This window comes from Oscarella lobularis, chromosome 1 (genome assembly GCF_947507565.1).
Source record: "Oscarella lobularis chromosome 1, ooOscLobu1.1, whole genome shotgun sequence".
Classification (NCBI taxonomy): Eukaryota; Metazoa; Porifera; class Homoscleromorpha; order Homosclerophorida; family Oscarellidae; genus Oscarella; species Oscarella lobularis.
The window spans coordinates 5,092,507-5,117,292 of NC_089175.1; the positions used below are offsets into that span (position 1 = coordinate 5,092,507).

Consider the following 24,786-nt stretch of genomic DNA (forward strand, 5'->3'; position numbering starts at 1 on the left):
CTTACGGTTGGACTGCAAGCCTGAACAACGACGCTCAGGTAAAACGAAGCGAACCAAAGCAGAAGGCCGACGGTTGAAAGCATCGTTGGAATGACTTGATCGTTGGCAATGAACACTGGGTCTTTCGGCTACTGCTTTAGAAAGCAAGAGCCTGGTTAGATAACATCAGCGTTGATTCGCAAGCCTAAATAAGCTTCGTTTAGCACACAAAACCCCGGCTTCCGCTAAAACGACCGCAGTCGAAAGCCAAATACTAGATAAGCTCCGAGTCGGGAGGTTCGTCGCCGCCTAGTTTCGAAAGCGGCTTCCTCGATCAAGCGCCAGACCATATTGAGTCGAGGCCAGAGCCATCATGCGCCATTGATGCCTCTTTTCGTTCTCTTTTCGTTCGGTATTATCACGTTAAGCGGAGAACGTTTGGCAGCAGAAAGAGTTTTGCGCCTCGGACACTTGCTCTCAGACGGTGAATCATTCAGTGGAGACGTTAAGGCGTTGTCGTACAGTCAAGTAAAGGGTGCAGGCATCTAGCCGTGCTCCGATTCCGGGGGTAGCACTGTAGATGTATTTATTTTCTCTATGGCTGTGAGCATTTCCTCCTGCTGATGTCGTCGCGGCTTTACTCCGCCGCAAGCATTATAATTCCTTCAGCCGCTGGAACTTCAGGTGGATCGAGTCAACCGAACGGCCTATATACGTGGGGAAGAACTACTACTGTAGTATCCATACACTGTAGTACACATGTACCTTACGCAATTGAGTGTGGCTGATTCGCGCACACGTGCAAATTAGCTTTTGGGCGCGCGTCACTAGAAGCTTGGGTCATTTTTGCAATGCGCTCATCATGCACTGACGCGCCGATCATGACAGCAGCACGCCAATCACATAGACTAAAACGTACAACTCAAGTTCGGGCTCGCATCACGGGTTCACTGCCGGATATTCTTCAATGATTATTCGAGACACGGTTCCCCAGCCAGAATGTTTAGTTATAGTACCGTAGGTACAGTGGGAGCAGTCTGGATCTCCGAAGCGGCAGTCTCCGACGCGAACATCGACATTAACTGGCCCAGCTGGCAGGTTCTCGCAAATGCCTACGATTTCACGATGACGATTTGTACTCAGCTGATTGTCTTGTCTATCGATGACGTGCACGACTCCATCGATAGTGTTGGGTGAAGTGCATTCGCTTCCATTGAAAGTGAAGTACCATTTCCCGCAGCACAATGTCCCCGAGCAATATACACTCATAGTGGCAGCGTACGTCACTTTGAGCGCCGAGTTGCACGATTTCTTTGTTATATTGCACGTCTAGTATGCGACGGGGGGAAAAGAATCTTTAAAAATGTTTTGTTCCAGAATCAAATGCTCGAATACCTTAACAGTCCCTACTTTCTGACTTCGGTACTCCTCCCAAGTGCATTGCTTCCAGTTCTAGCACATGATGCATCATTCAGATTTAGTGACATACAGTACAGTAGTAAAATTACTGTTTCAACTTAGTCGCAAGCATGAACATGGACGCTCAGGTAAAACGAGGCGAAGCAAAGCAGAAGGCAGACGGTTGAAAGCATCGCTGTTTCTGAGAATGACTTGATCTGGCAATGAACGCCGGATCTTCCGGCTACTGCTTTTAGAAAGCAAACGTCTGGTTCGATTTATAACATCAGTCGTTTTAATTAAGTTCTGTAAAATCTCGCGGGCCTAGCGAACTTGAACCGATTAGCTAAAAGGAAGCCCGGGTTTTGTGTGCTAAACGCAGCTCGTTTAGATACGAATGAAATCCGTGGCCGGTGACCCTTTTAGCGGAAGCCAAAACAGTAAATAAGCTCACAGACAACTTGAAGGCGGTTTCCTCGATCAAGCACCACGCCGCATTCGGTCAAAGGCCACCGCAGACATTGATGCCTCTTTCGTTCGACGATGGGCTTATGGATTGCGTTGAAATGGGGTTACGATATCGCCGTCCTCGCGCACACGTGCAATTAACTTTTCGGCGCGCGTCGTTATAGAAGCTCGGGTCATTTTTGAGACCAGTGATTTTGCAGACGCGCTTGCTATGCACTGACGCGCCGATTCATGACACAATCACATATACTAAAATGAATACAACTCGCATCACTGGATCACGCGTTCGGATATTCTTCAATGATTATACGAGACACAGTTCCCCAGCCAGAATGTTTGCTTGTAGTATTGTAGTAGGTACAGTCTCCGACGCGAACAGCGACTTCAACTGGCCCAGCTGGCATGTTCTCGCAAATGCCTACAATTTGACGATGACGACGTGTACTCAGTTGATTGTTATTTTTGTCGTTGACGTGCACGATTCCTTCTACAGTGTCGGGGAAAGAGCATTTGTTTCCATTGAAAGTGAAGTACCATTTTCCGCAGCACGATGTCCCCGAGCAATATACACTCATAGTGGCAGCGTACGTCACTTTGAGCGCCGAGTCGCACGATTTTTTTGCTATACTGCACGTCTATTATACGACAAGTATCTTGAAAAATGTCTTGTTCCAGAATCAAATGCTCGAATACCTTAACAGTTCCCTCTTTCTGAATTCGATACTCCTTCCAAGTGCATTGCTTCCAGTTCTGGCACATTTGCATCGGATTTACTGACATAATAGTAAAAAGTGGGCTTACTGTTTCATTTTGGCTGCATGCCTGAGCATGAACGCTCATGCAAAACGAAGCGAAGCAAAGCAGAAGGCGGGCGATTGAAAGCATCGTTGTTTCTGAGAACGACTTTATCGAGTGAACACTGGGTCTTCCGGCTACTTCTTTTAGAAAGCAAACGCCTGGTTCGATTTATAACATTAGCATTGATTTAGGCCTCTGTAAAATGTGTGGGCCTAGACTTGAACTGACCTCATTAGACGGAAGCCCGGGGCTTGTGTGTCGGTTCGTCGCCTCCTTATTCTGGCTTCCGCTAAAAGGGATCACTCAGTGTTTATAGTATCTATAATGAGCTTCGTTTAGCGCAAGTTAGTTAGTAGACTTGAAGGCGGTTTCCTCGATCAAGCGTCATGTACCATACTATAGTATTGGGTCAAAAGTCAGCTCGGGCATTGATGCCTCTTACGCATTCGGCGATGCCGACGATACCGCTCAGACTGACTCACGAAGCGGATCAATACTCTGCTAAATTTTGGAAAGAGTTAGCAGAAGTTTGCAGCAAGTTTGCTGTCTGTGCCTTGGAATTTTTATTGGAACTTGAAGAACTTTTAGCTGCGGCGAAGATCGGCTAATTAATTGATGGCAATGAACCTGCAACCAACCGAAAGTGACACTGAGATCGCACGGGAGACTGTCTCCTTTGCTAGCTTTGAGATCACGGTGGTACGCAAAAACAAATTTGCTACTTGTCTGCATTACTAGCTTAGAATTGTTTCCATGATTCGGAAAACTGCTTTTTTTGCTAAGGTGGAATTGTCTTTTGTTCTAAAAATTTACGCCGAGTTTTCAAGTTTATTTTCCCACCCATGAAGAGACGGCGTCATGCAGACGACTTGATGAGGGCATGTGCGGCTGTCGACGGGAAGATATTGCTATTGCATGCGCTTGGCATTAGCAATGACGTCCGCAACCTCACTCGCGGTAGCTTCTCTCGTATGCTCAAGGTTCTGGAGGTGTGGAGGAAGCAAGCAGTATCGACAGTAGGTCAGCTTCTACGCTGGTTCAATGAGTTTGGTATCAACCGAAGATCTATCGAAGAGAAATTTCAACAACACTGTCAGTATGGACGTCCTCACTAGGAATCGCACGCAAGGCGGCGTCTGTAAGAGGTCTTCTTTTTGGTCTTCTTTTTATGTGCTAGATGGAATAGTTCGATTTTTATTTAAAAATTTACGCCGAGTTTTTAAGTTTGAGCAAAAGCGAGGTCAGGTCTGGTAGCAAGGCTGTGGGTTACTGTTGACGCAGATAACCTGCTACCTCCGGACCTTGCTTACTTAGTGATGTTTGACTAGCTTTCTTATACATCGGTTCTTACAGGTATACCTAATGGTGGGTGATGAAGCAAAGCTAGGCCGTAACAGAGTGACTCTTGCATCGCATAGCGTGTCTTGCTCTGCATAGAACGCTTCTAACACAAATTTTCTGACAGCGTAGGTCAAGGTAGAATGCAAGAAAGAGCTGCTTTGGACAGATGATGTTGACGTCATCACTGGGGGGAGTGGTCGTTCGATTTACGATAGTTTCTGTTTTAGAAGCTTCGTCGTGCTGAGCAGCAAAATGACGACGGCTGATGACGCTGTGAATCGATTGATAACGATTATCGACGAAGAATGCCACCCGACAATCGATTGAGAAGCTTTCTCACCACCGAAAAGGGATTTCGACCCGAGCAGGTTCTATTCTAACCGCTTTGTTCATTTTCTGGTCATTTTCCGGCCTTTTCTCGTCAGTCGAACGTTCTATTGGCACTGAATGCCGTTCACTACGTCGCAGGAAAGCAGTTCGAGACGGCGGAGGAAGGAAACGACATCAAGACGTCGACGCGATGTCTGTGGTACACACGACAGCGACGTCGAACACGAGAATAGTAACAGGTCGGCTCCTGGCGTCCCATTGATGGCATTCACTTCGCGTGCAAGTTCAATTTGGAAACTCGGGCATGTCTTGCAGGTCTCCTTGTGACGTTAAAATATATGTAAATTTTTAGGGTGGATACACGCCGTATTTGTATGCATGTGCGAGTTCCGTCGATAGAATTCGAAAACTGATGATTATGGAGGAGTACGGCTGTGATTTAAAGTGTTCAGCAACAGCAACAGCTATGGTGCTACCCACAGTCTATAACTCGCGTACAGTGTAATTTAATCTTGTTTCCTATTAGCACTGGGCGGCTGAGAATCAATTCTAGTCACTTGAAGAAGCCCGCGTCATTTTTCAGTATCATCTGAAAAAGGAGATGATTGAATGAGTATGCATTTATTGCTTTCTGTGACTGAAATGAAAACTTTGTCTACCTAAACGGCAGCGTAAGGATGCTCCTTTGCATGTGGCCTGCCGCAAGGGAAACGCTCTTGGAGTAAAATGGCTTGCGGATCCACGACGCTGCAATGAATAGCTTTCCCACTGTTATTTATTTGCTTGCAATTTCTCTGTTGAAAGGTAGCTGCATTCCCACTGTTATTTAGCAGTTATTTGCTTGCAATTTCTCTGTTATTTATCAGGTAGTTGCTAGCAATTCTCCGTGGGGTTCAGGTGCGGGGTGCGGCATGAAAGTATACTTTGCGGACGTCATGGTCGCCCGTAAAATATGCTTCTTTTGTCCCTGCGCATGCGATTTAAGCTAGCGGACGTCTGGCTCGTCTCGCGCTTCTCTAAAGAACGTCAGTCGCCGCGCCCTAAAGGCGCACGAGTGCCTCTTTATGAGTTCGCCACGTAGCAGCCACTTCGTTTCATTTGCGATCCTGCTTCTGGCTTCGATTCTATTTGAGACATCGCGAGGAGAAAAAGGTAGACCACTCAGACTTACCCAGAGCGGGGAGGGGAGAAGGAAATCGGGGTAGTGGCGTCAAGTTGTATAGAGAGACATGCTCGCTTAAAATAAGTCGCTGTACGTACGTCTTCCACGATTTCCGTTGACAGGATGCTTAATATACGGAGTCATCCGCTCTAATTTTATGTTCTTCTAAGGGGTTTTGTATATAGAAATCGTCTTACCTCGAGACAAATTTGGACAACCGTTAGGCAGGCGTTTTACGGCGAAGGTACTGATCAAGTTGCTTTGTTCGTGCAGGAGCGAGATGAATTCGTTATACAGAAGGGTGGCGGGCATGTAGATGAAACTACAGTGCGATTGCAAGTATTCGGAAAGGAATTGGTTCTAGGACTGGAGTTGAACACGTAAGATTATTATTATTCAGCAGAAAATGTGTGCGTGAGTCTAAAATCGACTTTAGGAATTTACTTTCAGAAAACTATGTGTCGCTATCATTCACGCAAGAAGGAAAGATAATAACGAAGGTTGTTTATAATAAAGTTTGCAGGAGTCTGCAAGTTCAAAGCCGTTCATAGAAAGGCATTGACAACTGCTATTATCACGGTCGAGTTTCCGGATTTGCTCACTCCAGTGCAGTCATTAGCAGCTGCAACGGATTAGAGTTAGTTTGCAGAGGAGATTGACATTTGGTTTATTACCGTTTTCTTTTATACAGAGGAGTGTTTTTCTATGGTTCTGACTTGGATACGTATTTCTACATCAATCCGCTCAAGGACGAACTAGATGGCAGTTTCTTGCACTCCATCGAAAGGGCAAGCGACTTGGAGGCGTTTCCTATTACGAATACTTGTGGTGAGTGCGCAATATTTAGTGTACCGGTATCTGACGTCATGATAAATTGTCTCATTTCGAAGGGAACGAATCCAATCGTACGCATCGTTTTTCAAATCCAATTCGCTCGCCCTTTGCTGAACACGAAATTGCCAAAAGAAGTCAAATGAGGGTACGTCTGTCATAGAAATCTGCCTGTGAGAGACTTCTGTTCGCTCAGATTCCCAGAGACGTCACGGGAGAGACAAAGTACGTCGAATTGTTACTAGTGAACGACAACAGTCGAGTAAGGAATGCGTGCCACACTTCGTCTCTCTTCATACGACACGTAATTTTTAGTTCAATACTTCGGGAAGCGTGGCTGCTGTAGAGTTTCAAACAGTCCGGATTGCTAATATTGCTGATGACGTACGTCTAAGCAATCCTATTGTCTCGATCAAAATCTTTGTGTCTATAGAATTATAGACGGCAGCTGAATACGAGAGTCGTTTTAGTCGGAGTAATAACGTGGAACAACGGAGATCAAATTGAAGTCAGCTCTGTCGCCGGTACTACTCTTGCACGATTCGCCGAATATCGTCGAACTGTCTTGTCGCAAACCGTTCCCAACGACGTTGCTTATCTTCTAACGTGAGTGCGCGAACTGTCGTTTAAAATCTCGTTTGTGTTGCCATTCTCGGATTCTCAGGCAAATCGACTTTGACGGAAGCACCATCGGCGTAGCTTACCTAGGCGGAGCGTGCACCGTGTTTGGCGCTGTTGGTGCCGTTCAGGTGAGTGGACTTCGGTCGTTGCGTGCCAAAGGGGCGACGTTTTGGGTTCAGTTCCTTGCGTCGGCCGAAACATTGGCTTCGACCCTGACCCACGAGTTGGGACACAACTTGGGAATGAATCACGATGATGGCCGTAAGTGAAATAGTACAAAAAACCTGCGTATTTTGTGTGCCATACTCTCGGCTACTTCAAGGTCCTTGTGACATTTGCTCTGATTCTACAAATGGGTGCATTATGGCGGCTTCTTTTAAGTGAGCACTATTTCTCAAAGGTATTAGTGCATTAGAAGATTTTTTCAACTTTAGTGCAAGCCGACCGCCTACTGAATTCGCGAAATGCAGCGAGCTAGACTATTGTGACTATTTAGAAAACGGACACGGGAGTTGTCTCTTCAACGTTCCTACTAACGTGAGCTGCCAGCTCGGTGAAGACTACTGTGACATTGAAGCGTGTAATCTCTCCCTCTCTCTTTTCATAGGCATTCAGTCCTCCTGAATGTGGAAATCATTTTGTGGAGGAAGGAGAGGAGTGCGATTGTGGAACTCCAGCGGTATGTACTTCCTGGCGTTGTTTCGTCTACATTATAGTTCGTTTTTCGTAAATTCTCAGGAATGCGGTGCTCTAAGCAAATGCTGCAACAGCTCTACTTGCTTGCTGCAGCCTGGATCCCAGTGTGCGAACGGACTTTGCTGCAATACTAGCGAGTGCTCAGTGAGTCCACAGACTGTCACCGATTGCACAATCTTGCTCACTGTTTTTTTGCTAGTTTTTACATGCAGGAGTTCCATGTCGGGAAAACGTGACAGTGTGCGACTTGACGGAATATTGCTCGGGCGATAACGGAGAGGTATAGACTTCGTTTGGCTTTCTATCAACTCTGGACTCCAGGAGTGCTTTCAGTGCCCGGCAAACCTTCATCTGCAGGACGGGACGGCGTGCTTTGATCTCGTTGAAGTTAGCAGCAATAGACCAAGGTTTTGCTTTTTTCATTGTCTTTTTAGTCAAAATGCTACGACGGAGAGTGCAACAGCCGCCTAAAACAGTGCCAGTCTATTTGGGGATTTGGTGAATTGTAACGTCACATTTGCACTGGCTGACGGAATTTTTTTAAACAGACGCAATTGTCGCAGACGACAGCTGTTATGCTCTTAACGTCCGAGGAGACCAACTCGGATTTTGCGCACGAACTAATGGTACCTTTTTTGCGTGTGAAGCCAAGTACGAACTTTGTAACAATGGACACATGTACAATGCATGAGAGCATCGTCTATTAATCTCTACAGAGATCAGCAATGCGGACTCCTCTTTTGCTCAGGAGGCTCAACCAATCCCATGGGTCGGGAAATCACTAGCATAGCGTTTTTTACCGCAGGCGCCGGTTGTCGGTAGGAAAGGGATTATCTATAGTTCTGAGCATAAATAAATTGAAATTATAGGGCAGCCTACACGTTTGATGGAACCGAAGACACACCTGTGGAAGGAATGGTTAGTAATGGAATCACCTGCGGTCAGGAAGAGGTGCGAGCCTGTTCTGTGTTTGTGCGTATCGTGCGTCCGTATGCCTGTTAACTGAAACTTATTTAATTTCAGATTTGTCTCAATCAACAGTGCATGAAGCTGAGTAAGATAGTAACGCCTTGCCCGGTCGGAGAAAATCGCCAAATCTGCTCGGGAAACGGGGTGTGCAACAGTAACGACGAGTGCTCTTGCAGCGAAGGATACTTTCCTCACAACTGCACAGTCGCGCCGACGACTGCGTTAACTACTGCTCCTACAACTGAGGCAGTGACGACAGCTTTACCAACGACCACCTCAGTGCCGACGACGACAGAGCCTACGATGACTGCTTTGCCAGCTACAACTCCGTCAGTATCTGCAGCCGCTCTGACGACTGTGACAACAGCTGCTCTTTCAACGACGACTGGAAAATTAACGCCATCCACTACAAAAGCTGAGCTTTCTACAAAGCCTGCAATCACTGCCTCACCAAAAACGTCTCTGTTACCGACTACGGCAAAGCCTGTGACTACTGTGCCTACAAAGACTGCAAATACTAAATCGCCAACGACAGCTGAGCCTACTACAGAGCCAATAGCGACATCTGAACAAATGACTGCTGTTTCAACAACCGTAGAGCCTACTAATGAAACAAAAGGTAATCTTCGTTCATGGAATTTATTTGTTTGTTTATTTATTTATTTATTTATTTATTTATTTTCCTTGTGCCTAGAAGGTGGTGGCATGAATTGGTTGACTTTTGTTCTGGCTATTGGACTTCCAGCTATTGCTCTATTGCTGATTTTTGCGATAACTGTCATTTGCTTGCGAAGAAGACGGCAAACGGTAAATATTGCAAAAGGAAAGGGCGATGATCCAAAGTACTATTCCCCTAAACAAGAGGCTGACATGTATGAAACAATACATTACTCAACCACGCAGATGAGACTCGGAGCGCTGTCTAGCAAAACGGCCAAAAATCCAGCTTATTCTAGCGTTGTTCCAGTCGATCCAGTGCACAAAACGGCCGAAAATCCAGCTTATTCTAGCGTTGTTCCAGTCGATCCAGTGCACAAAACGGCCGAAAATCCAGCTTATTCTAGCGTTGTTTCAGTCGATCCAGTGCACAAAACGGCCGAAAATCCAGCTTATTCTAGCGTTGTTCTAGTCGATCCAGTGTACGAAGCGGCCGAAAATTCTAGCGTTTTTGCAGTCGATCCAATATACGCTACTGTTTTAGAAAATGAGACAGCCACTAGGCCGAACGTAGACTGTGATGAGAAAAAGACGTGCGCATACGCCTCCTCGAAATTATGACTTGATCTGTCAAAGCATGCTTGTAGGCAAAGCGTTGTATTTATCAGTATTTATCCCTAGACACACATAACACGTGACACGCGAGATGTCCGATTATTTCCTCCCACTTCCTTGCGATGACATGATGCTGTCTTCGACGTTCGCCGCTGCTGCTTTCTTTCTCGCCTCTCTCGTTCCCTCATCCGTCCCCGCTTCGTCGCCCCAACTCACCGTAAACAGCGGATCAGCGATTCCTTTGAGCCCCGCCGCAATCGTCTCGCCGCGTCGCCTAAACAATTGCAGCGCTCTCCGATTTCTCGCGCTCCAATCGACGTGTGGCGTCGTCGAACCGCCTCGCGTTGCGTGCAACGCGACGACGCCGTCGATCTACACGCATCGAGGCTGCGCGTCGCGCGAATTCGATCGTCTCGCCTTTGTCGTCGAATCGGACGCCGGTAAGACGATCGCTATCGAACGCGTGCTCGTGCGCGTCGAGAAAACAAATCGACGACTCGTCGCGCTCGAACCGCCGTCGCCCCCGCCGTCGATTCCGTTCAATATTCGCATCAACGTCGCGAAGAACGAGACGTGCTTCTTCGACTTCGACGACGAAGGGGGCGGTACCGTTCGACGCCTTCTACGCTATCGACGCTACGCCTGCGATCTCTCAACGAGCGTCGGACTCGTCTACGATCACGGTGGTCCCGCTATCGTTCCCCTAAGGATCTGGCTCGCGTCTCGCCTACTCTACGACTTTCTACGCGTCGTTACGCCGCCTTCGCGAGGCGAATCGACACTCGAACTCAATTCGACGGCATCGTTGACTCTAAACGTGAATCAGCGATCGACTACGCCGATTCTTTTGACTGAATTGTCAACGAGCGTCGACGACGACGCGATCGTGTTCCGATTCGCGCCCGTCGACGATTCAACGAAGCGAGGCGCCATTTTTACGGCTGATTGGCCGTTTGCGGCGTCACTCGAAGTGACGCAGGGCGAAATTCGTCGAGGCCAAGTGGCCTATAGGCCGCCGCCCCTTTCGGTCATTTCGCCGGACGTCTTCGAAACGTTCGAGTTTCGCTTTAGCGCGCGTCGTCGTCGCGACGAGACGATCGACGGTCGTCTCGTCGTCAATTTGAGTCCGATCGCGCGGGCGACGTCGCGCGTCGCGCGCAACGACGAACTGATCGTCGTTCGAAATGGACTCGCAATAATTCGTTCGGACGTGTTGAGAATCGACGGAAATTCCAAAGACGCTCGTCTGCACGTGACGAATCCGCCGCTCGCTGGAAAACTCTTTATCAACGTCGGTGGGCTGTGGCTTCGTGACGTCATAATTATCGAGGTCAGCGATTTGGCTGATGGAAGAGTGAGATACGAGCACGACGGCGGCAGAGGCGACAGTGATCGCGTCATATTTGAACTCGTCGATAATGACGTCAAATTTCCTATATTTTTCGTCATAACGATCATCGACGATAATCATCTGCGCAGCAAAGTTGCAGACGATTTCAAAGTTCGTCAAGACGAAGCCGTCATGATATCGAACGACGTGCTGAACGCCTGGGACGGAAGAGCGAGCAAGGACGAGCTGTGGTACCAATCGAAAGCGAAGCGACTCTATCTGCGTGGCAATGCGAGTAGCGTTTATCGAGGAACGGAAGCGGATCCGCAGCTCTTCACGGGACTAAAAGCGGCTGGGCACTTTACGCAGCGGGATATCGACAACGGGCGGCTCTGGTATCTTCCACCGGCGATCGTTGGAAAGGAGGCTATTCATTTTGACGTTACCGCGCCGTCGAATCGTTCCCTCGTCGTTTCCTCTTATCTCACTGTGACGATTCTCCCGCCGGCCAGCAAGGGTCTTCGTCCGAATCCAGGCGCTTCTCTATTCATGACTGTGGAGGAAAAATCCACTGCGTCGATCGACGCCGAGTCGTTGCAGTATATAAGCGATCACGCGGATATTTCCTACGTGGTGACAAAAGCGCCGCGTACCGGCCAATTGACGAAGAATCGCAACGAGACGGCGTACGTATTCACGCAGACAGACGTCAACGAAGGCAAGATTGCCTATAGAGCATCTAACGAAGACATAGGCTGGAATCCTCAAAAGATAACGTTTGAGTTCAAAGCTACGGACGCGGACGCAATCTTGTTTAGACAGATTTATTCAATATGGGTGGAGCCAGTCAACGATAACCCGCCTAAGCTGATCCAAGACGGCGTTCTCTCCGTTCGCGAAGGCGGCACAGCGGTCATATCAGCATCGGTGCTCAGAGCCGAAGATGACGACACGAGACAGTCTGATCTTCGTTTCACGTTGACTCGAGTTCCCGAACACGGCGTCGTCACGTGGGCCGAGAGAAAAAACTTGACGTCGACGGACGAGTTTCTAGCCGAGGACCTACTTCTCAATCGACTCGTGTATCACCACGGTGGATTCGACGTAGCAACGGACTCCTTTGGGGTTCGAGTATCAGACGGCGTTCACTCCGTGTCAACAAACGTCACCGTGCACGTCGACTTGATCCACAACGATAAGCCTATGTCAATAGACGGGGTTAAATACAATGTCAGTATTGCTGCGGATGATTTGAGCGTTCTTATCACCCCTGATGATATGCTGGTGAACGATCCCGATACACCAGATGATGAATTAGTGTACGAGCTCTTATCTGTTCCAAACTACGGACGAATTCTAGTGAAACAGTTGAACGGGGCTCTCGTCACTACGACGACTTTCACTCAATCGGATATCGTTGATCGACGGGTGTCCTATGAAGTCCTATACCCGGATCGCATCTTGGGCAATGTGACTGATCGTCTCGTCTTTCGAGTTGGACCGCTGGAGTTCACGTTTCGCGTCTGGATTCGCGTTCCTCCCGGTCGCGGATTGTCCGCATTGACGCCCGCTCCGTTTGAAGTGCCCGAAGCCGGCTCGAACGAAATCCAACTGAGGCATCTGAACGTTCAGGGAACGAGAGCCGCACCAACGGAAGTTCTCTTCAAAATTGCTATTCCACCTCTCTATGGCAACGTCTCGATGACAACATTTACTCTCGCTGACGTTCAGAACCGCCGGGTTCGGTACAATCAGAGCCTACATAGAGGTATCGAACCGGTGAAAGATACCTTTACTTTTGACGTCACAGATGGCATTTCGACGGTGAGAAACCGAGCGTTCGCCATCGCCATCACCCCGACCAACGACGAAATTCCCGTCATCGTTATAGGATCTCCAGGCCCCGTCGTTCGGCGCGGTGCGAACGTAACGATCACGCCGTCTCTCCTCAGAATCACCGATTCGGACGTGGACTCCAACGAGGAAGACCTCATCGTCACCTTGACGGAGACACCGACGAATGGCCGGTTGATACTCCGCGGACGACTCAAACTGCTCGACGTCGCGGACACGATAACCGCCAAGGAACTGCACGACTCGGTTTTAATTTATTCTCACGACGGTTCGCGAACGGACGAGGATCGGTTCGCGTTCTCCGTCAGCGACGGTACGCACCACGCGAACGGGAATCTCACAATTCAAATCTTCCATTCGAATCAGTATTCACCGACGATTGTTAATAACACCGGGGTGTCAGTGAACCTTGCTGGAGAAGCAGTCGCTATACAGCCATTGAATTTAGCCGCCGTAGACGAGGATTCTCCCGCTGACGAATTGGTGTACACGGTTACGAGGGGACCTCGACTTGGCCGGCTATTTCTCAAAGACACGTCGTCTGGAGTCGACATCGTCACCGACATTACCGTCCTATCTTCGTTTCGCCAATCCGACGTCGATGCGGGTCGTTTGCATTATGAGCCCCCCGTCAACGGGACGGGCCGGTTCGCCGTCGTTTTTTCCTTATCCGACGGTCGCTACGCCGTCGAGGGACGATTCGATATACGCGTCGACGTTGTCGACGTTACGCCGCCCGTCGCAATCGCCAACTCCGCGCTGAGAGTGCAAATGGGGAAGGCTCAGACGCTTACGTCGTCTCTGTTGGAGTTCGGCGACGACGTAGCGAAGGCGGACGCTATTGCGTATGCCTTCGATGGATCGTCGTCGTCGCTGGGGTACTTTGCTCGAGTGTCTCGGGTAAACGAGTCGATTACGCGCTTCACGCAGGCGGACGTGAACGCCGGTTCGATTGCCTTCGTTCATTCGCTACTCGAATCGCGGTCGCTTAGCGACGTGCTGAATTTTACCGTTTCGGACGGGACGAACTCGATCGTCTTCGCGTTTCGAATCGAGGTCGTCTTGAACGCCGCGTTTCTGCCGCGATTGGTGAACGAGGGCGCGTCGGTTTTCAGCGATCGAGAGAAGATCATTCGTTCGTCCGATTTGGCGTTGACGAATACGAAAACTCCGCCAGGGAAAGTCGTCTTCGTTCTGACGATTCCTCCCCAGTACGGTCACTTGACTCTGAAAAGAATGGGATCGAAGAAACTGATTCTAACGGCGTCGTCTCGCTTCACCCAGTCTGATATTCAAGCGGAAAGACTCGGCTACGTTTTCCGCTCATCGAACGAACGCATTGAAAAGGACAGCTTTCAGTATCACATCATCGATCCCAGTCATTCCTACTACACGTCGTCGGACGATGCGACTCCGCGACAGCTCACCGATTACCTCGTCTTTGACATACGCATCGTGACAGCCGACTCAAAGCCTCCGCGCGTCATCGTCAACACCGGCGCCCCTTATCTGGGCCCTCTTAGAAACAATTCGACCGGCTACGTTCTTTCCTTGAACCATCTCACATCTGTCGACGACGTCACGAAAAGCGACGAACTGGAATACGTCGTCGTTTCCTCGCCCGCATTCGGGCGGCTGATTGCGTCCAACCAAGAGCAGCTGTCGTCGTTCACGCAGAGAGATATTGCCGAGAGACGCGTTTCTTACGTACTCGAGCGACGAGACATCGCGGCGACCAACGATAGTTTTGTATTCGACGTGACTGATCGCGCAGGCAACGTTCTAGAAGCGCAGGTCTTTCGACTTGACTGGGCGTATATCGCGATGGAGAGCAGTCGCTTGGAAGTCCTCGAATCGGGCGAACATGCAAATGTTACGATAAGGTGAGGAATAATAGATGATTCGTGAGCTTTTCCTGTAGGATTTATTTTAGTCGTCATGGCGACACGTCGCGGCGGGTTTCCTTTACTTGTCGGACGGCGTTCGGGTCGGCGAACGGTGAAGACTTTCGTTCTGGATCGTTCTTTCTCTCCTTTGAAGAGGGAGAGACACGAACTCAGTGCCTCATTCCTCTTTTTGACGATGCGAATCGCGAAGGAGAAGAGACGTTCGACGTCACATTAGGAAATCCAGTGCAAGTGCTTTTGTTTAGTCCGTCAACGACAGTCGTTACGATCATTGATCCCGAAGACGGTATATGGGGATATGACAAAATGCCCAACCTTTTCCTAATTACTATTGCTAGATCCCGTGTTTGGTTTCGAAGTGGACAAAGCTCGGATCAATGAAACGACTAAGGAGCTGCGTTTGGTTGTTCACAGAAGAGGCGATCTTAGCCGTCATCTCGCCGTCATCTGCTATACGGAATCTGGAACGGCTACCGGCAGCAAAGACGGCCGCCTGTCAACAGGCAAGCCACACCGTACATATATGAGCAGATAGGAGATTTAATGCTGTTTCTCAGGAGACGATTTTATCTCGAGACCCAACTCTCGCCAGTCAAAAATCGGCTTCAGATCGAACGTAGCAACGAAGACGTGCGTCATTGAAATAGTCGACGACACGACAGCGGAAAGGGCGGAGACGTTCAGCGTGCATCTCGCGACGAGAGGAAACGACGTTCGAATCGATCCCCAAGAAGCGAGAGTCGACGTGACGATCATCGGCCCTAACGACGGTAGGAAAAATCGCCAATAAAGAAGACGTTAATACATTACTAATTGTCTCCTAGAATCTACAGTCCAGCTTTCGTCGTCAAATTATCACGTGAACGAGAGCGACGGCTTTGTTTCTATCGAAGTGACTCGCTCCGGTCCCGACATCTCTTCGCCACTCAACGTTTCGCTTGCAACGTTCGAGAGCGATCCTGTTTCGGCACAAGCTGGCAAAGACTACAATCACGTATTAACGACAGTTGCCTTCAAAGCGAACTCTCGTTCTCAATCGGCTCGAATCGAAATTTTCGACGACGACGAGTATCCGCTTCGGGAAGGTCCAGAAACGTTTAAAATTCGCCTCTATCATCCTCACTCTTCGCTTCTCGGAACGCCCAGGACGGCCGTTGTTACCATCGACGATCGATCCGATATTCCCGTCTTAGACTTTGCCACGTCTCGAGTTTCGATCAACGAGGGAAACTTACTCATCCTTCAAATCACTCGATCCGGCTCAAGGAACGTCGTCTCGACCGCGCGTTGCTACACGGAGTCGGGAAGCGCCGTCGCGTCGTCCGATTTCGTCGCCATAAAAAAATCCCATTCGTCGCTCGTCGAATTTCTACCGGGAATCGCGACGCAAGAGTGCTACGTGATCATTCAAGACGACGACGTGCTCGAAGGCGACGAAACGTTCACCGTTCACTTGGACGGCGCGAGTAACGCCGTACTCGGACGCTCTCGAGTGACGATCACTATACGCGATCCCGAAGACGTTCCTCGAGTCGGCTTCGAATCGCGTTCGTACGCCGTGTCGGAGCCGCGAGTCGCCGATCAAACCGAGGACGTGTCGGTGGCCCTGATACGAACGGGCGATACGAGTCGCGTCAGTCGCGTACGATGTAATACCCAAGACGCGTCGGCTAGCGCGGGCGACGACTACGCCGCTCTTTCCGAGTTGATCGAATTCAAAGCGGGCGATCGCGAAGCGACTGTCGTCGTCCGGATACTCTTCGATGCGGAGAAAGAGTTCGGCGAGACGTTTTTCCTCTGGCTCTCCACCGACGACGGTTTCGACGAGCCGGCGTTGGGAGAAATCGAACGCACGTCGATCACGATTGCCGATAGTGCACCCGTGGGCGTGCGTTTTCTCGCAGCACCGCGCCTCGTATCGTCGATCGACTATGGAACGGGAATGAGTTCCATTCGTCTTGGATATCCGGTTATATGCGTTACGTCGTGCGACGAGACGTACGGCGATCCGAGCGCGTTGCTTCACTGCAAAACGAATAGAATCGATCATCGACGAACGCTGTATCGGTGGGAGATTAGTGACGACGTCAACGGCACAATAGACGATCTTCGTGCGATTACTTTCTCGACCGTATTCACCGTCGCCAACGGGTCGACGTTGGAAAGCGTCTACATTCGACCGAGAAGTCGACTTCGTTGCCACGCGACGCCGGTTGACGCGAATGGGGTGCGAGGCGTCGAGATGGCGAGCGACGTCGCGACCACGGATGCCGTCGGCGTCTGTTCATCGTCGCGACTCAACGAGAAACTCATAAAGGCGAGCATTCGATTCAAATCGGACGACGTTATACACGTGCGAGTCCGACTGCCTCACGTTGACGGCTACGTGCCGGTCGTCTCGACGAAACGGATCGTCGCTTTGGTGCCGTCGCTTCTCGTCTTCGATCAGAACGGGAATCTTTATCCCTGTTCGAATATCGTCGCTGGACGGGATAAAACGACTCGGCACACGTTCCTTGATCCGTACTCGTGCGCTGCGGCGAGCGATGGCAACGCTGCCGTCGCCGCGGACGAGGAGGACAATCGTGCGAGACGCTCTATGGATCTCTACCGTCACCTCGACATCGAAGATTGCGTGTGGACGTTCGATTCGTGCTACAGCGCTTCGGAATTGCAGAACAGCTGCGGCGGAACGTCGACGACTCATCGCGCGATGACCGTGCCACTCTTCGTCTACTACGTACGCTTCTCGGCGTCGACCGCGTGGCTCTTCGTCAGCTACGAAACGGAATTAGCGTTGTCATTTTCGTCGTACTCCCAACCGACTCCCGCCGTCGAGGGAGGCTACGCGATGCGCGCTCACGTTTCGTGGACGAAGATCTATATACGCAAAGCGGACGGGCGGCTCGTACTGATCCTTCACTCGTCCGCCGAGTTTCGCGGACGATTCGTCTTGGCGCATCCCGACTCAGACGTTCGCTCGCACGTTGACTCGCTGCAATCGTCTGTTCGCTTCGACCTCGATCTCTTAGAGAACGGCGACGATTCGACGAACGCTCACAAGCCGAAACAGGAATGGAGAATCGTTTCGGCGTTGAGCCTACCGGACTACGTGGGCGAATATACGATCGTTCTCGTTCCGTGCACGGTTCCGAAGAACGTACAGTGGTAAGAAAAGTTCACGTATGGTATATAAGGATTAATTAGTTTCTCTCTTTCTAAGGTCGATGCGAGTTTGCAATCCTGAAGAACCGATGCGATTTTCTCTTCCCGTCAACATCGCGCAGACGTTGAATCCCAATCCGGTATCATATGAACTGCGAACGCGATTCGAACTCCTGCACACGCTCGAGACGTTTCTTCGAGATCCTTCAGAGACCGGCAACACGGCTTTTCTCCCCGAATCGTCGTACCCATTCGGCGAAGGCAAGCCAAACCAAGCATTTTTTTTCATTTGGCAAGGTGCGATCTTCTCTTTATTCAGATTCAATTATCTACGGACGAGTCATGGTCGAGCCGACTCAAGATCTAGGCGACGGTTTCCTATTGCGCGTTGAACGCGTATACCTGTGCGCGGGTCGCGACGGTCACATTCCCGCCTACGATCCCGATAAAAACCAATACGGATGCCTGCGATCGTCTCCAGACTTAGAACGGCAGTTTAAAATTCTCGATCGATCCAATCCGTCCAGCGCCGACGACGATTTTCTCGGGATACCGTTTGACGCTCAGTTCGCGAGCGCCAATCCCTCGTACGACAAACTGACGTCGCAGAAGGACGACGACGGATTCACGATGACGGCCTTGGCGCTGCATCATGCCGGCGCCGGCTACGCGTGGTATCTCCAGGCGGTTTTTAGCATCGAAGCTGACGACGATCGATCGCGTCGTCGACGTCGATCGTCGGCGAGTTTGACCGCTTCGTCGCTGCGTTCAATTCGGCTCGAGAGTGCAGTCACTTCTACGGAAAATGAGCTCGATTTGCAAGCCGACGACGACACGTCGAGTTTGCCGACACCAACCCTTATTTTAGCCGTCGCTATTCCCGCTTTCGTTGTGGTTCTTGTGGGGGTTATCCTGATCGGCGTCAGTCTGCGGAAACGCAGAACTTCGTCGTCGTCGTCGCAGCCCGTAACCGATTCTAACCACGCGCGACTTTCGTCGATGTACGAACGCAATCCGTCGACGATATCTGTCGATCATCAAGACAATCCTTACCTCGCGTCGTTTCTCAAATTTCCCGACGAAACGCCGAAGCTCGCGCTCGCTAGTCGCGTATCTCCCGTGCACGAGAACGAAGAAGACCGACGGCCCCCTTCGGCTGCAGACGGCAACATTACGTCGAGCATCAGAAGTGATTATTCATGTGACGACGATTATACCGACGATGACGACGAAGTGGAGAGTCTGCCTCCGAAGGAGACGATGCCCTCGTCGCATTCGTTCGGCTCGTTGCCAGCTGAAGACAGTATCACCACGACATTGTAGATAGGATCGAAACAGAGACAGTTTCAATTCAGTCTTACTCTTAGTTTTATTTACGAGTACTCTACTGTAATATCATGTTGTTAGAAACTTTCGCCTCGCGTTTCGAAGGCCCGTCGCTTTGTGGGGTGAGGATTCTTCGTCATCGTGATTTGCTTAGACTCTGTGTTTATCTAGGACGTATGAAACGTCGTCGCCCGTGAACGCCGTTAGCCGGTATTCCCGTCTTTTCTCCTGGACTTCGTCCAGGTATTCTTCAGCCTGAAAGAATTATATTATTACTTTATTTTTAAGAGGTAGCGTCATATATGATACAGTTCGTATGTCGTCGACTATGTCTGCTGCCAGTCTTTGATGAGGCGATGTGCCCGATGCGTGAAGCGCTTGTCGAATTCGTGTCGTGTGTCGGCGGATTTTTTCAGCTAGTTCTCGTTCACGTGCCTCTCTGGCCGCTTGGCTAGCAACAAACGATGACGACGACGCCTGAGAAGAAAGAACCTAAAAGAAAGAGAGAAATAATAAACAGTACAACTGCATATATACAATGAACCTCTTGGTTATTTGCAGGTGTTACTGATGGCAACTTCTCCTCCTCCGTTGCATAGGGAACTTTGACGGACGGACGAGGCAACTGCGTCTTAACTAAATCGTTGTGGTCAGTTGAAAATATTTAGAGGTACCATATAACGAAGGCAGTCACTAATATATTATTAATACTTACATGTATTGTTAGTGACTGCTTTATTGTTCAAATAGTTCCTACCTGACTTTGTTCTGCGAGTCTGTTCTCTCTTTCGTTCGTCTCTCCATTCACTCAGAATCTTCTTGTCTCTATAAAACGTTAGATGTACAGTACACCCATTATTTATTATCTGTATACATGTATATCGATTTTTTGTCTAGCTGTATTCCTCACTTATTTTTCTGCTCTTCTTTTGCTATTCCGGCCTTTACTTTCGCCACTTTCTGCAGCGCACGACTTTCCTCAGCCCTAGCCACCTGCTTTGGCCCAACCATATTCCCTACAACAGGTTGGCGAGCTCTGCGGAGTCTAGGTCGAAAAATTGCTGCTTTGAACGGCCGCTTTGGCTCAACCGGTTGAAGCTGCAGTCTCTGGGGCGCCGGAGCAGGTAAAAAAGGCGCCGTTTCATCATCATCGAAAGGTGATGAAGTTTTCTCAGGAACTGAGGATTTAGCGGCGACGGTATTGGACGGCCTGAATTGTACCGAAGTTCGTCGACTTAGAGACGATTGCGCTGGCGGAAGAAATGGCGGAGTCTCCGGAGAAAAATCAGCCTGCGTGTGACTGTCAGACGGCAGAAGACCTCGAAGGTACTGCAGAACAGCCTTGGGAAAAATATAATTGACAATACCGATCAAGACTTCTCTTTTACTGACTCCTAACCGGCGTTCCCTTTTTTATTACAGTCTCTGGTGGACTTTTGAGAGGATTTCCCGTCAGGTTTAGACCGGTGAGCGTCGTTAGTTTGCCCAATTCGGGGGGAAGATTCTCAAGGTTGTTTCCTTCGACGAGCAACGCTCTCAAATGCCTAACAAACCACCGGCACCCTTTCGTTAGAGCAGGATTTCACAGCGGTATCTCTAACTACCGGGTGTACGTACTTCAGGGAGCCAATTGATGAAGGCAAATCGGTTATTCTGTTATTTCTCAGGTCGAGCCATCGCAAATTGGAAAGGCTTTCGAATAGTTCGTGTGGTATTGACTTAAGGCTGTTGTTCTCCAGGTAAAGACACTGAGAAACAACTCGGATTTCGAACGAGCTCGAGGGGCGGTTCTCACCTCAATATGTCTTGCCGTGTAGAGTTCGTCCGGCAACTCAGTCAGATTCTTCGCGCTAAGATCCAGCGTCGGGGAAGCCAAAGCGACGGAGGTGCATATTAGAGACGAGACACATTCGGCATCCATGGAAACACTCAACAGATGCGCGCGGTACGAGCACCAGGGATGTTTACAACTCCAGTCTCTATATATAGCTTCGTCAACTGGGCGGTGGTTACTCGAGCAGAAAAATGCTGCCTATTGTCCTTCTCCTGTCTCTGGTCGACTTTGCACAGGTTCGCTTTTTTGCACCTATGTCTCCTTGTTCTGACTTGGTTTTCTTTTCGGCAGAGTGCAGGCGGTGGCACCGTAGAAATTCAATTCGTTCGCTACAAGAACTCGGCGCACAAGGACAACAGCGGCTATTGCTGCGAGACGTATCTCAAGTTTTTCTGCTTCAACAACTGCGACAACTATTTCGTCGTCTGTCTTCGCGATTATGGCCCGACAAATGACGCCGCGTGCACCCATACGCAAACGACGGGCGAGTTTGACGACGACGTCGCTTTTGGAATTGGAACGAATGCTCTTAAAAATGGTCAGGACAATCCCCTTTTACTCGATTTCGATGGAGCGTGGAAAGTACTGCTGTAGAAATTGATAAATACCTACACGCTTCTCAAGTGTATTGGTCTTATAGAACTCCTTCAGCTTGAAAATCACTATATGGGACAGTGATAACGGCAAAGACGATCTCGTCGACGTCCTCCGACAGGGCATAGCAAATGCCGGCGTTTCGAGTTCGTGGACGAGTTTGACGATTCGAGGAAAACACGGCAAGACTCTCTCGCTAAAATGGCGTATCAAATGCCGTGCAAACTATTTCGGCGACTGTACGGTGTACTGCGTGCCGCAAGACTCCGACGACAAGGGCCGCTATACCTGTGATCCCACCACGGGCGCGAAAGTGTGCAAGAGCGGGTGGAAGAGAGCTGAATGCGACACCCGTACGTTTTGTATCTTCATAAGTAGAATAGAAAAGCCAGTACAAGTATGTTATTTATTAGCTGTATGCAAGACTGGCTGTAGTATCCGGAATGGGTATTGTCTAAAGCCCAATGAATGCACGTAAGTCGGAAAAAGCCGTTTGTTATCTGACTTGAATTCTCGTCTCTAGGTGTCGTTCCGGATGGACTGGGAGTAATTGCGGAACGTGCATTCCTAGAAGTGGCTGTGGTGAGTATACGTTTTATGTATCAACAGCGACGTCTGAGTTGTGTCGTAGTCAATGGATATTGCATTGGCGCTGGCGAGTGTAACTGCAATTCTCACTGGATGGGATTGCTCTGTGACAAAAGTACGCGCGAGTTGCATGTGACGAACCTGCAGTTTAGTTATTGAATCCGGTTTTCTGCTCAGGTGGAAATGGATGCAAGGATGCTCCGTGTTTGAATGGAGGAACGTGCACGGCGATTCCAGACAATTACACCTGCACGTGCCCTCCAGATTTCTCTGGCCCAAATTGTGCAATCGGTAAGACACAGAGAGAAACTGCATATCTATCAACGAAACTCTGCACGTGTTTAGATATGAATCGTTGCCGAAGTAGTCCTTGTCTTAACAATGGCAGGTGCATTAATCGCCCTAACAGTTTTACATGTGACTGTCAGCCTGGCTACACTGGACAGCTTTGCTCAACAGGCAAGAAGTCGAGATCGGTTCTTGAAGACCTGTCTGTCAATGGCTCATTGTTTTACACAGAATTCAATGAGTGCTCGAGCGATCCGTGTCTGTACGGAAATTGTTCTGATTTTTTCAATTCATTCTCTTGCACTTGTCATCCTGGATTCACAGGACGCCTATGTGCTACAGGCAAGCAACTATGCGGTAAATAAAAAAAGACGGAAATTCTAGAAATTCTTTTTCAGACATTAACGAGTGTGCATATGGTGTGAATGACTGCGGTGCAAATATGCTATGCGAGAACACGATTGGCGGACACACGTGCAAATGCCGGCCAGGCTATCACGATGCTCTCGACGGTCTCTCGTGTATGCCAACTCAATGTGGCGACCTCGATTATTTGCTCAACTCAACGACGATCGTGCATTTCTCGTCCAAAGATCGAATAGTTGACTCGATTGCAGTGATTGTCTGCAAGCAGGGGTACAGTATGAACACTGAAACAAATTCTCTAAGTCTTCATTGTCTCGATGATGGATCGTGGGACGGCGACCCAGTGCCGTGCAAGGGCAAGTTTATCTAACGCTAGAAATAACGACAGATATAGTCTCGATTTTTATCTAGATATTGATGAGTGCAGCGTGTCGTCGAAGTCTTGCGATTCCGACGAGGTGTGCTACAACACGGAAGGATCATACAAATGCCGCACAAAATATTGTTTAGACGGAGAAGCAAATCGTAACTGCGTCAAAAGTAAGAGGCCTATACAATAAATTTTAATTGATTGATTAATTCAATCTTTTTTTATAGATCCAAATGCCAAGAGCATTGCCGCTGGAGACTCCAAGTCAGGCAGCGGCGTCTACATTGGGATTGCAATCGGTTCTCTTCTTCTTGTTATTGTTGTCATAATAATTGTTATGGTTTTCATACGCCGACGGCGGGATCGTGGGTCATACGTCGTCAGTGCTGCCACTTTGGCAGCGACAGATGCTGATCATGGCAGGAATTTTCGACTCAATAATGATAGGGAACCTGCGAACGACGATGACGTCACGTCAAAAAATCACACTGTGAATTTAGGGAATCCTATCTACGGTTTTTCAGCAAAGGATCAGCACAATAATTAACAAAAGCCTCAAGTGGGCGAATACATCAGAACAAAACGTCTCTCAAGCCGAATCTAAGCGACTCCTCTTTTAAATCGGCCGAACTCGCGTCTTTTATCGTTTGCTTGCGTTATTTGTAAAAATTCTGTTGCGTAACGTTGGTAATTTATTAATAAAAGTTTTGAACGAAATCCTGTGCCTTTGCGTGTATCACGAGTACATGTACTGAACAATCAATGCAGCGGTGGCCCGTATGTTCGGGTAGGGTAAACGGTTTTTCCTGGTTTTCTTGAAAAGCCGTACCATACCCGGACATACGGGCATCAGACAAAAGCAATAATCTTCTATACTGGCAGTACAAGTTCTCCCGAGTCCAGGCAAAAAGCAAAATAAATAAAAATATAGAAAAAAGGCAAGAGTAAATGATAAAAAGGCAGCGTCTTCTTGCGTTCGTTATAATGAGGTGGTCCTGCCCAGACCGCTTTTTGCTGATTAGGAAAAGTAGAGCCAATGAAATCTGCTGATAATGCACGTGAACAATTCTGTAATTTTTGGCTGGGTTTGGTTATAGCTCGCTCTTCGGAATTCTTCGCTGCATGGAGAAAGCTTGCTGTCGCTGTGGACATGCAGTGTGGGAGTGTCACTCTCCTTTCGTCGTCGTTCTTCCGTGCTGCTCACTTGAGACGAAGAACGACTCCAGTCCTCAAAAAACGAACGTATATGCCTTGTGTAGTGACGTAGAAACGTCAGAATGCTTGGTCAGCAAAATTCGC

At 49.1% G+C, this 24,786-nt stretch overlaps 4 protein-coding genes across 8 annotated transcripts; 3 read left to right on the forward strand and 1 right to left on the reverse strand.

Moving 5' to 3' along the window:
* The first annotated feature begins 4,202 nt into the window (after positions 1-4,202).
* Positions 4,203-9,943, forward strand: LOC136199418 (zinc metalloproteinase-disintegrin-like jararhagin). Of its 3 annotated transcripts, none has more exons than XM_065989598.1 (29): positions 4,203-4,352; positions 4,410-4,616; positions 4,667-4,783; positions 4,841-5,118; positions 5,181-5,231; positions 5,300-5,466; positions 5,662-5,720; positions 5,774-5,856; positions 5,913-5,976; positions 6,028-6,113; positions 6,168-6,304; positions 6,367-6,455; positions 6,504-6,569; positions 6,623-6,691; positions 6,741-6,913; positions 6,972-7,056; positions 7,108-7,189; positions 7,251-7,308; positions 7,363-7,465; positions 7,536-7,607; positions 7,667-7,768; positions 7,824-7,904; positions 7,958-8,011; positions 8,059-8,122; positions 8,173-8,275; positions 8,341-8,442; positions 8,494-8,575; positions 8,648-9,212; positions 9,288-9,943. In XM_065989598.1, exons 6-29 carry the CDS (start codon positions 5,379-5,381, stop codon positions 9,869-9,871), a joined length of 3,051 nt encoding a protein of 1,016 aa, XP_065845670.1. In that variant the 5' UTR covers positions 4,203-4,352; positions 4,410-4,616; positions 4,667-4,783; positions 4,841-5,118; positions 5,181-5,231; positions 5,300-5,378; the 3' UTR covers positions 9,872-9,943. The 3 variants fall into 3 exon arrangements, with proteins under 3 accessions (XP_065845670.1, XP_065845669.1, XP_065845671.1); XM_065989597.1 differs by having other exon boundaries at positions 4,841-4,927; positions 4,985-5,118; positions 5,181-5,466; XM_065989599.1 differs by having other exon boundaries at positions 5,181-5,466; positions 9,291-9,943.
* A 39-nt stretch (positions 9,944-9,982) lies between these two features.
* LOC136199417 (extracellular matrix protein 3-like) lies at positions 9,983-19,536 on the forward strand. Its single transcript, XM_065989596.1, has 7 exons — positions 9,983-14,932; positions 14,983-15,242; positions 15,295-15,459; positions 15,514-15,726; positions 15,781-18,124; positions 18,180-18,382; positions 18,441-19,536. The coding sequence occupies exons 1-7, from the start codon at positions 9,993-9,995 to the stop codon at positions 19,442-19,444; spliced, it is 9,129 nt and encodes a 3,042-aa protein (XP_065845668.1). The 5' UTR covers positions 9,983-9,992; the 3' UTR covers positions 19,445-19,536.
* LOC136199420 (leucine-rich repeat-containing protein 27-like) lies at positions 18,405-21,380 on the reverse strand. Its single transcript, XM_065989604.1, has 10 exons — positions 21,243-21,380; positions 21,065-21,195; positions 20,847-20,991; positions 20,358-20,788; positions 20,205-20,272; positions 19,992-20,083; positions 19,757-19,939; positions 19,339-19,702; positions 18,979-19,277; positions 18,405-18,917 (listed from the first exon to the last, which is right to left on the reverse strand). The coding sequence occupies exons 1-8, from the start codon at positions 21,366-21,368 to the stop codon at positions 19,598-19,600; spliced, it is 1,281 nt and encodes a 426-aa protein (XP_065845676.1). The 5' UTR covers positions 21,369-21,380; the 3' UTR covers positions 18,405-18,917; positions 18,979-19,277; positions 19,339-19,597.
* On the forward strand, positions 19,434-24,204 carry LOC136199419 (protein jagged-2-like). Of its 3 annotated transcripts, XM_065989601.1 has the most exons (21): positions 19,434-19,569; positions 19,619-19,690; positions 19,736-20,117; positions 20,175-20,288; positions 20,345-20,571; positions 20,623-20,773; positions 20,870-21,056; positions 21,115-21,186; positions 21,265-21,392; positions 21,469-21,517; positions 21,573-21,863; positions 21,922-22,228; positions 22,289-22,349; positions 22,399-22,457; positions 22,507-22,578; positions 22,641-22,754; positions 22,809-22,922; positions 22,983-23,093; positions 23,150-23,473; positions 23,529-23,657; positions 23,715-24,204. In XM_065989601.1, the coding sequence occupies exons 9-21, from the start codon at positions 21,367-21,369 to the stop codon at positions 24,032-24,034; spliced, it is 1,977 nt and encodes a 658-aa protein (XP_065845673.1). In that variant the 5' UTR covers positions 19,434-19,569; positions 19,619-19,690; positions 19,736-20,117; positions 20,175-20,288; positions 20,345-20,571; positions 20,623-20,773; positions 20,870-21,056; positions 21,115-21,186; positions 21,265-21,366; the 3' UTR covers positions 24,035-24,204. The 3 variants fall into 3 exon arrangements, with proteins under 3 accessions (XP_065845673.1, XP_065845674.1, XP_065845675.1); XM_065989602.1 differs by lacking the exon at positions 19,434-19,569 and having other exon boundaries at positions 19,608-19,690; XM_065989603.1 differs by lacking the exons at positions 19,434-19,569; positions 19,619-19,690; positions 19,736-20,117; positions 20,175-20,288; positions 20,345-20,571 and having other exon boundaries at positions 20,615-20,773.
* The last annotated feature ends 582 nt before the right edge of the window (positions 24,205-24,786 follow it).

Coding starts and splice junctions, on each gene's coding strand:
- LOC136199417 (XM_065989596.1), top strand. CDS start 9,993: ATGATGCTGTCTTCGACGTTCGCCGCTGCTGCTTTCTTTCTCGCCTCT. Junction 15,460..15,513: donor AGACGGCCGCCTGTCAACAG/GCAAGCCACACC, acceptor GCTGTTTCTCAG/GAGACGATTTTATCTCGAGA. Junction 18,383..18,440: donor GTCGTACCCATTCGGCGAAG/GCAAGCCAAACC, acceptor CTCTTTATTCAG/ATTCAATTATCTACGGACGA.
- LOC136199419 (XM_065989601.1), top strand. CDS start 21,367: ATGGAAACACTCAACAGATGCGCGCG. Junction 22,579..22,640: donor GGGATTGCTCTGTGACAAAA/GTACGCGCGAGT, acceptor TTTTCTGCTCAG/GTGGAAATGGATGCAAGGAT. Junction 23,658..23,714: donor AAATCGTAACTGCGTCAAAA/GTAAGAGGCCTA, acceptor CTTTTTTTATAG/ATCCAAATGCCAAGAGCATT.
- LOC136199418 (XM_065989598.1), top strand. CDS start 5,379: ATGAGTTCGCCACGTAGCAGCCACTTCGTTTCATTTGCGATCCTGCTT. Junction 6,914..6,971: donor GACGTTGCTTATCTTCTAAC/GTGAGTGCGCGA, acceptor TCGGATTCTCAG/GCAAATCGACTTTGACGGAA. Junction 7,905..7,957: donor GCTCGGGCGATAACGGAGAG/GTATAGACTTCG, acceptor GAGTGCTTTCAG/TGCCCGGCAAACCTTCATCT.
- LOC136199420 (XM_065989604.1), bottom strand. CDS start 21,368: ATGGATGCCGAATGTGTCTCGTCTCTAATATGCACCTCCGTCGCTTTG. Junction 21,196..21,242: donor ACACGGCAAGACATATTGAG/GTGAGAACCGCC, acceptor GTTGTTTCTCAG/TGTCTTTACCTGGAGAACAA. Junction 19,703..19,756: donor TAGTCGACGACATACGAACT/GTATCATATATG, acceptor TAATTCTTTCAG/GCTGAAGAATACCTGGACGA.